Below are 13,777 nucleotides of genomic sequence, written 5' to 3'. Positions count from 1 at the left end.
TGTGTCTCCAATTTAGACTCCAGGGCACCAATCTCTTGGCAGAGTACTAAACAAATGGGCTGGAAAGAGCTAGGGATCTGCACCCTGGTCTAGTGGGAGGTGTCCCTGCCCATGGCAGGGGGGTTGGAACTAGGTGATCTTTAAGATCCCTTCCAACCTAAAGCATTCCTTGAAGCTATGCAGACCCTTGGGGTTTAGAGGGGTTGTCGTGGACAGTTACAGGCCTGAGACTACCTCAACCCCAGTAGATCAGATCTTCAGAAGAATGGCAGAAGGGAAATCCCTGGGATCTGTCTGCAGCATGTTCTGGATGTGCTGAAGGTAAGGTGACAGTGGAGGGTTTTGTCACCTGTATAACCCCCTGCTGTTGTCACTTCACTGGTAATTTCTCTCCTCAGAGCAGATGTTGCTGGTTACTGTTCTGTGCCAGTTTCTCCAGGGTAATGAGCCTCTGTTGGATTCCCCTTTGCACCTGAGATCTTTATTCTCTCTTAAAAGGCACCAGCCTGCTGCACAACCCATAATGTTGGTGGCTTTCTGGTCCCAGGAAATAGGACCTGCAACACAGCTTGGTACCAGCACCAGGCTGATCCTGCTCTTTGTCTGCATCAGTGGGGGGTTTATTGGCCAAAGTAGGGAGTCCCCTCTGAGTAACAAACCATTGAAAAAGAGGCCCAAAATGTCCTAAAACTCCCCCAATTCAGGTGGGGGGGCAGCAACAATCCTCTCATTTGTGTGGCACTGTTATGTTTGCAGTGAACCATCCTGCTGTGACTCAGCTCTCACGCCTCCTCCAACCCAGATCTCCAGGAGCTCCCCAGCTGTGCAGCCATTGCCTTCTCCAGCACCAGCAAAGCCCAGCAGAACCCCAAGCTGCCAGCTCAGCTGAGCACCTCCTGCCCAAAAGCTGGTTGTCCAGCTGGTGGGCAAGTGACTGGCTGGGAGTCTTCACACTGGAGTTGAAGGTGAGTTCTCTCTCAAGGTTCCCATCACTCGCCAGGGAAGAAGCATGGAGCAGAGACTGGAAAGGATGGGGTGGCAGGGGCCATCTGGTCCACCTCTCCACTAAAGGAGAGGGCTCATCTCCTTGCTCTATCAGGCTTCTCAGAGACTTCATCCACCTCCTTAACACTACAGGACCCTTTGGCAGCAAGTTTGAACTCCTCTACCCTCTTACTGATACATGGAGGGTGAAGGGATGAGTTTTCCTCTGCTCCCACCCACCTTTCATTGCTTAGAAAAGGACCAACAGGAGAAACAGCAGGACCAGGGCAGGGCTCGTCCCCCTCAAATACTGGGTTCAGTTTTGGACCCTCACTCCAACTGAGGTGCTGGAACAGGTCCAGAGAAGGGCAACAAAGCTGGTGAAGGGTCTGGAGAGCAGGTCTGGGGAGGAGCAGCTGAAGGAACTGGGGTTGTTCAGCCTGGAGAAAAGGAGGCTGAGGGGAGGAGACCTTCTGGCTCTCTACCAGTCCCTGAAAGGAGGTTGGAGCCAGGTGGGGGCCAGTCTCTTCTCCCAAAGAACAAGTGATAGGACAAGAGGAAATGGCCTCAAGTTGTAGCAGAGGAGATCTCTTAGGTTGGACATGAACAATTTCTTCCCCAAACTGTCTGGACCAGCTTGCCCATCCCTGGGGGGATTTAGAAGCCATGTAGATGTGGCCCTGAGGGACAAGGGTTAGTCGTGACCTGACTGTGCTGTGTTGAAGGTTGGACTTGGTGATCTTAGAGGTCTCTTCCAACCAAAATGATTCTGTGTACCCCCATCTGGGTGTGTGTCTTGATCACTCCCCTTGTGAGTGGAGCACTGAAACCTCTCTGAGCAGTGGAGACCCTCTGTGCACTCCAAGATGATGTGTTTGGTGGTGGGTGACATGTAGCCGGGACTTCCCATGGGGTCCTCTTCCAGGACTCACAGCAATTCCTCTTAAGCTCCCACATAGAATGGGCAGATGCCACCAGCAAATGTATTCCCCAGCAGTGAGCCTCTCTTCTCTCTGGGAGGTGTGGACTGGCCTTGGATTGAAAGCCTGAGCAATTTCCTCTAGTGCTTTTAGGAGGACAAATCCATCCCTTGTTGGTCAGTGACCTCCTGCTGGGACATCTGCATCCCAGCAGGATGGCTCTGGGCAGACAAGTGACAAAGGCAAAGCTTGAAGCTGGCTGCTCCTCCTCTTTAAAGGAAGCTATTTTCCATCATCTGGTGGAAGCAGAGGAACATCTTTGGCTGTGACATGACAGAAGGTGCTGTGCTCAGCCAGGAGGTGCAGGGTGTCCCCTCCACCATCAGTCACCAGCCATTAACCTCCATCTAGCCAGCAGTTCACAGTGACTGAGTGAAATGCTGGTGACAGGCCCATTTGAGGAGCATTGGTTCACCCAGACAGGAGAAGGGAGCACTCCTTGGCCAGCCTGACCTGCTCTGCATGTCCAGTGCCTGAGCAATGTGGTTAAGAAGTTTCTCCTCTGCTGTATCCCCAAAAGCAGAAGAACACCCAAACTGGTGAAAAATCTTCCCTTTTGCCACCTGGTACCAAGCATTCTCTGATTTATTCTCATTAAACTTGGTCACTTGGACATCAGTGGGCTGTGGTGGAGCACTGTGACCTCCAGCATTTCTCCTGCCTCTGGAGAGGCTCTCAGGAGCCTGGGTGGAGCCTCCAAGCTAAGGGAGCTGCCTCAACATAAGGAAAAACTTATTTGGTGTGAGGATGCTGGAGCCCTGGAGCAGGCTTCTCAGAGACACTTGAGACTTGAAGACCTATCTGGACATGTTCCTGTCTGACCTGCCCTAGGATGACCCTGCTTTGCCAGGGATGTTGGACTTGATGATCCCCAGAGATCCCTTTCAACCCCCACCATTCTGTGTTTCTATGACTCTGAAGGGCTGAGGCTTTGCGGCTGAGCCTCTCTGTCAGCCTCTAGCTCCTTTGATGGTACCTAAGAAGAGCTTGGACTGTATTCTGGCTGAATGGAAGGGCTGGGGTGGGGGGGAAAGGTGGATTTGAGGCTGCTGCCGCCCACTCCCCACCCCATGGCAGGCCTTTGGGGCTTTCCTGTAGCAGCAGAGATGAGCTGGATGGGAGGAAGCAGCAGCTAACACAGGCAATGAATGCCACGGTGCCCGCCTCACCCACCTTGCATGTCGTTAGGAGATCAGCACTAATGAAGGGGACTCCTCTGGGGCCCTGGGAAGAGCCTAGGGAAGAGCAGGGACATGGTAGAGCAAATCCAGAGAAGGGACCCTATGGCTGGTGCTGGGGGGGAGGTTTGCAGCTACAGATTCAAGTAGCCTGAAGGTGTCAAGCAAGAGGCGAATGTGAGCTGGGGGCATCGGCATCACCCCGGGGCTGTTGCTGGGTACCAGTGAGCATCACCACCCAGCCCGGCTGCTCCCAGCCCTGTGAAACCCCATCACCCTCAGATTACTCCCTTGATGACTCAACCCAAATGACCCTCTGCCAGTATTTTCATCCTCCCCAAGCCCCCTTTGGGTGTTTTCTACACATTTCGTGCCTCTCCACGTTTCCCCCTTTCCCCCTTCCTCCTCCCTTTGATTCCTGTAAGTGATTCTGAGTTGCGGCTGCAGTTTTGCCTCTGCAACTTGCAAAAACATTTTATTAACCTTCCTTGCCTTTAAAGAGCATAATTGCATTTTAATCTCCTGTTCCCACGTTATCATTCCAGACACAGAGTCATTTGAATGCAGATCGTCCCCCAGCTAATGTAATTTTACGATACAGTAATGAAGAGATGGAGCACGAGCGTGTGACACCCAATTTAGAGCTGACATTTGGGCCCCTTCTGCAGAAAAGTTTTTCCCAGCCCAGGGGTTTTGCATCCTCCTCAGGCCTGCAGTGCAGAGTGGGTTCCGGCTCCCGCTGTGAAGGGCTGGCTTTGGGTGGGGAAATGTGGCCGCCGAGGATAATGTTGGTCGTTAGAGCTGCTGACGGCTGCCCCACGTCACGGGGCACGTCTGGGAGCTTGAGGCTCCCCTGCTCCCTTGGAAATCTGAGTCAGGGGCTGCAGTCACCTTCAGCCCTCCTGGGGGGGGGGGAGGGGGGAGAGGAGAGGGGCAGCAAATCAAAGAATCACAGAATGGTTTGGATTGGAAGGGACCTTCAAATGTCATCTAGTCCAACCTTCCACCAGGTTGCTCCAGGCCTCAGCCAACCTGGACTTGAGCACCTCCAGGGAGGGGCCATCCACAACCTCCCTGGGCAACCTGTTCCAGTGTCTCACCACCCTCACTGGAAAGAATTTCTTCCTAATCCCCAGTCTAAATCTCCCCTCTTCCAGCTTCAATCCACACCCTCGCCCCCCCATCCTATCACTACAAGCCCTTGCAAAAAGTCCCTCCACAGCTCTCTTGTAGGCTCTTCCTTTTACCCATCAAAAAGCACAGAACCCCCTTAAAAACCAGGACCTTAACTTCCAGGTTGATACATCCCTCCAAAATCCCACAGCAGGAGACAGGAGCAGCCTGGGACCCTCAGAACTGCCCCTCCCCTCTGCCTGTCTCAGTTTCCCCTGAGTGGGGGATTATCTTTCTTGGAGGAAACAAAAAAGCAGCCCAGCCCCTGGGTTTAGGTGTGTCTTTGTGCACCCCAGAGTTCTCCTCCAGCCTTGACCCCATCATTTCCCTTCAGCATCCCCTCTCAAGCCAGCATCCTCCAAAGCAACAATCCTCTCTGAACCACAGTCTTGTGAACAAGCTTCCCTTCCAAACCTCTGTCCAGACCTGAGCAACATCATCCTCCAAACCATCACCCCTCCCCAAACCAGCATCTTCTGAATGACCATCCCTAATTAAACCACCATCCCTCCCAAGCTGCCATCCCTCCCCAGAACTGCAGCCCCCCAGATCAGCCTTCCTCTGAACCCAGCACCCCTCCCAAACCATGCATCCCTCTGAAGCCATTACCACTTCCCAAACCATCACCTCTCCCCATAGCAGCACTTTCTACATGTACACCCCTTCCCAAACCCACATCCCTCCTAAACCTGCATCTCTCCTAAACAGCAGCCTCCAAACCATCACCCCCTCCCCAAAACAGCACCTTCTACATGTACACCCCTTTCCAAACTCACATCCCTCCTAAACCTGCATCCCTCCTAAACAGCAGCCTCCAAAACAGCACCCCCTCCTCTGCCCAGCACCTTCTGAATGAGCATGCCCCTCCAAACTTGCACTCCCCCCCCCCCAAAACAGCAGCTTCCAAACCAACACCCCCCACTCCAACCCAGTACCTTCTGAATGAATGTACTTCTTCAAACTGACATCCCTCCCCAAACCTGCACCTTCCAAACCTGTCTTCCTTCCCACCCTGCACTCCCTCCATCCAGCACCCTCCCCAGGCCATCCCTGGAGTGTACCATGCCCCTTGGAGGTGCCACAGCTCCCGGATGGGACCCACCAGCCCCGAGCGTTGCCGCTTGCGCTCCTGCACTGAATCACCTCAATTACAGATCTGCTTGGATGCAATTTGGGGAAAAAACAGACAAGGAAAAAAAAAAAAGCCCAACCCAACAAAAAAACAACCCAGCCCTCCTCCTCCTCCTCCTCCCCTGGGAAGGGGCCACAGCAGCATAAATAGCGGCTGGCGCAGCACGGGGCCAGATGCGGAGTGAGTGGCAGGGCAGGCAGCTTCCCCCGGCACGTGTGGTGGTACAGCTGCAGGCACCCCTGGCCATGGCAGAGCCTTCGCTGCCCCTCTCCTTCCTCTGCCTCCTCGCCTTGTCCTCAGCCTGCTACATCCAGAACTGCCCCCGGGGTGGCAAGCGGGCCCTGGCCGACACAGCCCTGCGACAGGTACTGGGTGGGATGGGGCCTTGGCAGCTTTGGGGGCGGGTAGCGGCCGGGCAGGGGGCAGAGGGCAGCCTGAGCCACGCTCCCCACAGCAGGGAGATGAGGCCCAGTGCTGGGGAGGGCTGGGAAGCATGGTCAAGGGCATGCAGTGGGGTGGTGGCAGAGGAAAGAGCACCCCTGAAACACTGGGGGCACCTCAAGGAGGGGATCGACTTGTCCCCATCCTTGCTAGGTGGGAAGCAGGGGGACAGGATAGCTCCATGGCACAGGAGGGACACAGGGGACAACGAGAAGCCCCCGTAGTGGGGGCAGCACCGCAGCAGGAGGCCACGCTGCCGGTGACGGGGACACGATGTGTCACCCCACGGCAGCACCTCCAAGGGCCGGCAGAGCCGGGGCAGAGGGAGGCTGGTTTGGCTTACAAGGAGGCTGCAAACGGGGCGCACCTCCGTTTTGGGGATGCTCAAGCGACTCCTTCCCCCAGTGCATGCCCTGCGGCCCCGGGAACAGAGGCAACTGCTTCGGCCCCGGCATCTGCTGCGGCGCGGAGCTGGGCTGCTACCTGGGCACGGCGGAGACGCGGCGCTGCGCCGAGGAAGACTACCTGCCCTCACCCTGCCAGGCTGGAGGGCAGCCCTGCGGCGCGGGGGGGCGCTGCGCCGCGCCCGGCATCTGTTGCACTGCCGGTAACGTGGGCTGCTGGGGGGTGGCAGGCTGGGCAGAGGCTGGGGGGAGCTCTTGGGACCGTGTGGGGTGCTAATGGCATAAGTCAGGGCTCAAGTTAGGGGAAACTGAGGCGTGGAGAGGCAGCAGTGTTGGCTCCGTTTGGGAGTAATTTGGGGATAACAGATTCAGGCTTCTGTGAAATAAGGAATTAATTCCTCACTATGAGGGTGATAAGACTCTGGCCCAGGTTGCCCAGAGAGGTGGGAGATGTCCCATCCCTGGAACCGTTGCAGGTCAGGCTGTCTGGGGCTGTGAGCAACCTGCTCTAGTTGCATAGGTCCCTGCTGACTGCAGGGGGAGTGGACTGGACGACCTTTAAAGGTCCCTTCCCACCCAGCCCGTGCCATGATTCCATGATTCTCTGGTAAGGATTGGGCTCAGAGCTCCTACTCAAGCCTCCACCACCAGATATGTCCCAACCAGGACAGACAGCCCTGGCAGTGTGCCTGGAAAATCCCAGCCCTGGTTAACAGGAGGGACAGAGCTGGAGCATGAGCTGTGTGGACACCTCCAGGTGCCACCGAGCTCATCCTCACCTGAGGGCAAAGCAAGTCCTACCCAACCTGTGCCAACCTTTTGCTTTCTGCTGAAGAAACCTGTGCCATGGATGCTGGCTGCCTGGACGAGGGCAGCGATGGGGCTCAGGAGGCAGCGGAGAAGAACCTGACAGTGCTGGACAGCTCAGCTGGAGACCTGCTCCTCAAGCTGATGCACCTGGCAAATCGGCAGCAGCAGGGCAAGCATCCCTTCCTCTGAGCAGGGGCACTGGGTGTCCCTGCCACCATCCCCCCACCCTAGCCATGTAAATACAAGTCCCAATAAAAGTCCTCGTGCACTGTGGTGGCTTCATCCTGAGTGCTGCAGCTGGGGCTCCAGGGCTGCCGGGACCCCCCCGGGGTTGGGGATGTGAAGTGTGGGAGTTGGAGGTTGGTGGGGCTGGAGGTTGGTTGCTCTTCATCCTCCCCTCTGCAAATCCTCGCCCGGCCCCGTGAGGTTTGATGCCCATCTGCAGCAATTTTGCTGGGCGGGGGGCAGCATTTGGCCCCATCCTCACAGCGTGAAGGGAAAGAAGCTTAGGTGGTGCTAGCCTGTGGGATCTGCCCATCACGTCCCAGCCCAGGAGCCCTGGCAGCACCCTCAGCCCCAGGAGACTGAGGAGGGCTGAGATGTGCCACCATTGTATTGCCTCTTGGCCAGGACCCCTCTCTGGGGCACAGTCAGGGTCTCCTTGCCTTCAGGAACCAGCACCACAGGAGGCTTCAAGCCACATCTGCTATACAATGATAAAAAGCCAGGAAAAGCACCCAAAACTCACAAGAGTGGACAGATTTGTGTTGCCAGCTTCATCCTAGCCCCTGGGACTGGCCTCATCATTCCCTGCTCCTGCTTACCAGACTGGTCTCCTCCAGCCACCAATGAGCAGGATCAGCCTCCTGGTTCTTCCACCATCTCCCCCCCAAATCTGGTGACCCTCCTCCCTCCCCAAGTCTCTTACCCTGGCAGGGTCCCTGCTCCATGCCTGGATCTCGCTGACAGCACAGGGGTCAGTTTGCCCTTTATAGTGTCCCTGAGAGGGAGGTGACACCTCCTGGGAGGTGGAGCTCCTCCGAGCCAGCAGGACACATCCTGCCTACATCAGCTTCCCACACCTTGAGGGAGCTGCAGAGTTAACCCACTGCCTGGTCCCCAGAACAAGAGCCTTATCCCAGCCCCGTGGAGGTGGGGGGCCTGCAATCACCCCAAAATCGAGGGAAAAAGGCAACACCAGCAAGGATGGGCAACTCCGAGGTGGACACCCAGGGGATGAAAAAATGAGGCTCTTATCCCCAGCCCTGGCACTCAGCCTGTGCAGGGGTGCAGGATGTGGAACCCCATGATCTCCTGCAGCATGGGGGATGTATCACTGAGCAGGAATGATACTCCAGGCTGAAGGGAACCTTGACATCAGGGTGACATCAGCTGATAAGTGGGGGAGCTATTTTTCACCTTTGTCTCCCTGAGAAACATCCCAACCCTGCCCATGGGGTTCCAGACACCCCCAGCCTGGCTGTAGGGACTCTGTGGTGGTGATTTTCTCCTCCACCTTGTGCAGCAGCACGATGGCAGCACGGCTGAGCTGCTGGGATGTTACAGGGCAGATGCTGAGCCCTGTTTTCCAGCCCATTAACATGGACCCTGGCATCCAGCTTGATCCCAGGGACCAGGACTCCTGACCTCGGGCAGATGGGGAGGACCTGGCTGCCCTCACCACTGGTGACTGCTGCCACACTAAGTGGCACATTTGGAAGCATGGTGGAAGGGACAAGAGGAGGTCACAGCTCACAGGCTCCAGGATGCCTAATTCCCAATTAAGCAGGCGTGGGTGGGGCTGGGGTGATGGCCTGGGAGGATCTTCAGAGGTGTCTGCAGCACAGGAATTTATTCCAGGCAGGAAGCTCATAATTGCTCTAATGAAGGCAAGGGGTTGGGGTGAGCAGGACTCTGCCTCATTGCATCAGCCTTCAGCCCCGTTCTTCGGTGTGGTTTCTCCAGAAGGTCCTTTGCCTGCTGACAGTGTGGTCCAGGGCATCATGTTCAAGCTCCAAGGCAGCAGCAACAGGGAGATGTGGGGGTTTTCAGGCCCTTGCCAAGGAGGTTTGGGGTTTTCAGGCTTCCTTGGGGATGTTAGATGCTGGTGGGGATGTACCTAGTGTCACCGCAGGACAAGTCCAGCACTGAGCATGCCCCAAACGCCAGGCAGAGATAGGTGGAAAGAACCAAAATGGCTTTTCTCACCCTAGATGCTCCTGGAGGAGGATACAGGTTTGGTTTTTCCCCCACCAGACAGGATTTGAAGCCAAGGGATGCACAAAGACCCTGCTTATCCCACTCCTGGGCAGACAGGTCCCACTAGGCTTCCTTCATCCCAACCCACACCAGCAGGGTCCCAAATGGGACTCAGAGCGACAAGCCAGAGCTCAGCAGCCCTGAGTGCTTGGCAAAGAGAACGGAACCCCCGAGAGCATCTGCAGCCTCCAGACGGCTCCCCCAGCCACGCTTTGCAGTCATCACCAAGGAGCAAAACCAGCACCTTGGCCTCGACCTCACGTCCCTGACCTCCAGCTATTAGCAGAGCCCTTCGGTGTGGAGAGCAATGCCTTGTGGTTTTTAAGGGGCACGGGTGACGCTGCTGCCAGCATGTGTAAGCAGCAGCCAGAGCTATATAAACGCAGCTGCCCGCGGGGGGAGAGCCCAAACAGCTCCCGAGGCCGCAGCCATGCCCTGCAAGGTGCTCGCCGTCTGCCTCCTGGGGCTCCTGGCTCTCTCCTCCGCTTGCTACATCCAGAACTGCCCCATCGGGGGCAAACGTGCCGTCCTGGACATGGACATTAGAAAGGTAGGTCCTGGTGGGCAGCAGGATTTCCTAACCCACTCCTTTCCTTCTCCCAACCTTCTCAGGGCTCAGTGTTGTTGTCATCCCATGGTGGGACAAGCCCAGCACTGAGCATCCCCTAAAGTAGAGCAGAGGTGGGTGGAGAGGACCAGCATGGCATTTACCACCCAGATGCTCCTGGGGGACAATATGGGGTTGGTGTGGGAAGATTGATGGGCCAGAACCAACAGGAAGAGATTCAACAAAGCCAAGTGGCAGGTCCTGCACTTGGGTCACAACAACCCCACACATGCTCCAGGTTGGGGCAGAGTGGCTGGAAATTGGCATGGGGGTGTTGGTCAACAGTGGCTGAAGATGAGCCAGGTGTGCCCAGGCAGCCGAGAAGGCCAGCAGTATCCTAGGCTGGATCAGCAATAGCATGGCCAGCAGGACCAGGGCAGTGAGGTCCCCCTGTATTCAGGGCTGGTGATGCCACACCTCAAACACTGGGTTCTATTTGAAGGCATTCACTCCAAGAAGGACATTGAGGTGCTGGAAAGAGTCCAGAGAAGCTCAGTGAAGCTGGTGAAGGGTCTGGAGAACAGGGATGCTGAGGAGCAGCCGAGGGACCTCGGGGTGTTCAGCCTGGAGAAAAGGAGGCTGAGGGGCTCTCTGCAACTCCCTGAAAGGAAGCTGGGGACAGGTGGGTTTTGGTCTTGTTGCCTAAGGAACAAGTGATAGGACAGAAGGAAATGGCCTCAAGTTGCTCCAGGTGAGGTTTAAGTTGGACGTGAGGAACAATTTCTTCCCTAAAAGGGTTGTCAAGGCCTGGCCCAGGCTGCCCAGGGCAGTGGTGGAGTCCCCAGCCCTGGAGGGGTTTAAAGGCTGTGTAGATGTGCTGAGGGACATGGTTTAGTGGTGACCTGGCAATGCTGGGTTAATGGTTGGTCTCTTCCATCCAAAACAGTTCTGTCATTCTCAGATGCTGGCAGGAGGGAGGGAAGCACCAGGACAAAGGCTCAACCCAGTCCCAGGTGCCTTCCCAAAGAACTCTCCCCTTTTCCTCCCTGCTTCCCCGCTCAGTGCCTGCCCTGTGGGCCCAGGAACAAGGGCCACTGCTTCGGCCCCAACATCTGCTGTGGAGAAGAGCTGGGCTGCTACATTGGCACCTCTGAGACCCTGCACTGCCAGGAGGAGAACTTCCTGCCCACACCCTGCGAGTCAGGACACAAACCCTGCGGGGGTGGCAGTGGTGGGAGCTGCGCAGCGCCTGGCATCTGCTGTGACACTGGTGAGGGCACCCTGGGTCTGAAGCCGTGTCCCCTGGCACCCTTGTCACAGGGGTCTGCACACATAAGAGGGGGATTGGGGTTATGATATCAAAGAAGGAGCCCTTCCCAAAGTGCCTTCCCCACTCGGGGCAGATTGTTGCCAACCCCAGGCATGGCAGCACCAGCCTGGGGTGTTTGAGGGAAGGGGGAACGTAGGTAGCACCCAGTTTTAGGACCTGAGCAAGCATGGCAGCCCGTGTCCCCTCCAAACAGCCCAACCTGCTCCCCAGTTGAGATGCTACCAGACATCTCCCTACAAACCCTTGGGGGGGAGGGTGGGGGGTGTGTGCTGCATGCACAAAGCAGACAGGGAGTTACCAACCCCAGTGGTGGGGATCTACAAGGGCTGGTGGGTGCCACCTCACTCCACTGGTGGAAAAGGACATGGGGGTGTTGGTCAACAGTGGCTGCAGATGAGCCAGGTGTGCCCAGGTGGCCAAGGCAGCCACCAGCATCCTAGGCTGGATCTCTCCCATCTCTCCCCACACAGATGGCTGCGTGGCTGACTCCTCCTGTGACCATGAGATGCTGCTGGAATAGAGCACCCCTGGGGAGCAAATCCCGTGGGGATCCCTGCCCCACCAGCCCTGCTTCAGCCACGGAACTGGCGAGCCACGGATCAAAGCGATGAGCTTCACGAGAAATAAAACTTGTACAGAGCAGAAATCAAGTGTCAGTGTTGTGGGGGCTTGCCTGGCTCAGGTGCAGACTCAGGAGGGTTGGGTGGAGGGAAAAAGTCACTTTGAGGATTAAAAAAGCAAGGATTTAAGGACAGTTCCTACAGCCGGTGAGGGAAAGCAGAGAGACCTGTGATCAGCCTGGCAGTGCTGTGGATGAACCACAGCAAACTGGACCGGTGCTGGGCAGCTCTGTCCTGGTCTGAGCTACACCAGGAAGTGTTTTTTTCTGCTCAGGGATTTGACTTCTCTGCTCACTGAGGCACTTTCTGCAGTTCAGGGCAGGGTTGCACAGCCAGGGGCTGCTTGCTCCTAGCAGGGAGAAGCTGATGGGCAGAGCTCCTGCCAAGGGCTGGGCTGCAGAAAGGCTCTGACTGATATTTGCTCCGGGGCACTCCAAGGGCACTGCCACATCTTGTGTGCCAGCTTGGGGTGCAGGAAGCCAGAGGTGGCACCTGCAGAGGGGAGCAGACAGGACAGGTGACCTTCAACTGACCGTGGGTGTCATCTTCAGGAGAAAGCTGAGGGATCACCAGGGTCAAACCTCTTCTTCAATGGCTGGTATCCAAGGAGGATGCTGCCCTTCTGCCTTCAATCCCAGTCCATGTGTTCCTGAATCCAGTTCCTGCCTTTCACTGAGTGCAGCCTGGACTCTGGAGTTTGATGTTGGTGTGGCATGGATTTGGATGGATACAAATGTCCAGAGAGGTGGTGGAGTCTCCTTCTCTAGCCAGTGTTGGAGCTGGGTGATCTCCAGAGGTCTTTTCCAACCCCTACCACAGTGGAATCCTGTGATTCGCTGTATATTTCATTACTTTCTTGTTAATATTGCTCCATTTCCTTTTTATTGCTGATGTTTCACAAAAGCTAGTCTAGTTTTCTTTTCCAGTCCATATGGAGACTTAGATAATGGTTGGACTTTATGGTCCAAACAAAACAGTCCTATGAAGTCTCTCTCCCATATTCCCTTTGGGAAGGCAGAGGAGCTCCTAGAGAGCCTGTGGCACACATCTAGCTGGTGGCCCAGCCTCAATCCTTGACCAGTCCAAACCCAGTGTTTTGGGGGCAAGCTGAGCATGCAGCTTGAGCATGAGCTCTGCCAACAGCTCTGCCAGTGGGGGCAGAGCCTGAGCGAGAGACATGGCACTACCTCTGGCATGCTCCCCACTGTGGGGCAGCCACCAGCCTGTGGGACAGGGGCTGGAGGGGTTGCAGCCATTCCTGGGGGGGCCACCCCAGGATCTCCCCTTTGAGGGGAAGTGGGATGTGTACTATATAACTATTAGAGCCATGAGCTGCTGGCTGGGAAGTTCTCATTTTGTGCCTTTTTTTTTTTTCTTTAAATGAATTACAAAGGGGAGAGGGTTCTAGGTGGAGTGATGGTGTCATATGGGGGAGGGTGTGTGTGTGTGTGTGTGATGATGCAGCAGGTGAGGGATGGGGACAGCCTCCCAAAAAGGGTGCTTGCAGTGCTAGATGCTTGGAATGCCTGAAAATTCTTGGAGTGGATTGAAAAATGATTAAAACAGTTAAGTGTGAGGTGCTCCAGTAGAGAAGAAGGTCTCGATTTTATCTAGATAGTGAGGAATTGTGCTAATTTATATGCAAAAAGGTCTTTGAAATTACTCCCCTGTATCTCCTCTGTTTTATAAAGGCTTTTAGAACATCACAGAATACATCAGGGAACACATCTGTCTGGAAGGGACCTAGAAAATCATCCAGTCCAACACTAAGCCCATAGGAAGATAAATTGTGTATACAGAGGTTAAAAAGACTGCGTTTTCCTCTGTGGTTTTTGCGACTGTTGTCGGTTTGATTTGTTTAAATGATAAAAACTCTGAACGGAGGCAGCTGAGCGGCGCCGCACACACGGGGAGTGCTC

General features: G+C 55.7%; 2 protein-coding genes across 2 annotated transcripts; both read left to right on the top strand.

Moving 5' to 3' along the window:
- Positions 1-5,639: 5,639 nt before the first annotated feature.
- Positions 5,640-7,354, top strand: LOC104300468 (vasotocin-neurophysin VT). Its single transcript, XM_009900759.2, has 3 exons — positions 5,640-5,812; positions 6,294-6,495; positions 7,128-7,354. The coding sequence occupies exons 1-3, from the start codon at positions 5,693-5,695 to the stop codon at positions 7,289-7,291; spliced, it is 486 nt and encodes a 161-aa protein (XP_009899061.2). The 5' UTR covers positions 5,640-5,692; the 3' UTR covers positions 7,292-7,354.
- Positions 7,355-9,791: 2,437 nt separating this feature from the next.
- Positions 9,792-11,758, top strand: LOC104300467 (neurophysin 1). The gene is made up of 3 exons (XM_009900758.2): positions 9,792-9,911; positions 10,971-11,178; positions 11,709-11,758. Exons 1-3 carry the CDS (start codon positions 9,792-9,794, stop codon positions 11,756-11,758), a joined length of 378 nt encoding a protein of 125 aa, XP_009899060.1.
- The last annotated feature ends 2,019 nt before the right edge of the window (positions 11,759-13,777 follow it).

Source organism: Dryobates pubescens, chromosome 23 (genome assembly GCF_014839835.1).
Source record: "Dryobates pubescens isolate bDryPub1 chromosome 23, bDryPub1.pri, whole genome shotgun sequence".
In the NCBI taxonomy this organism is placed as follows: Eukaryota; Metazoa; Chordata; class Aves; order Piciformes; family Picidae; genus Dryobates; species Dryobates pubescens.
This window is presented reverse-complemented; position numbering and strand designations above follow the sequence as displayed.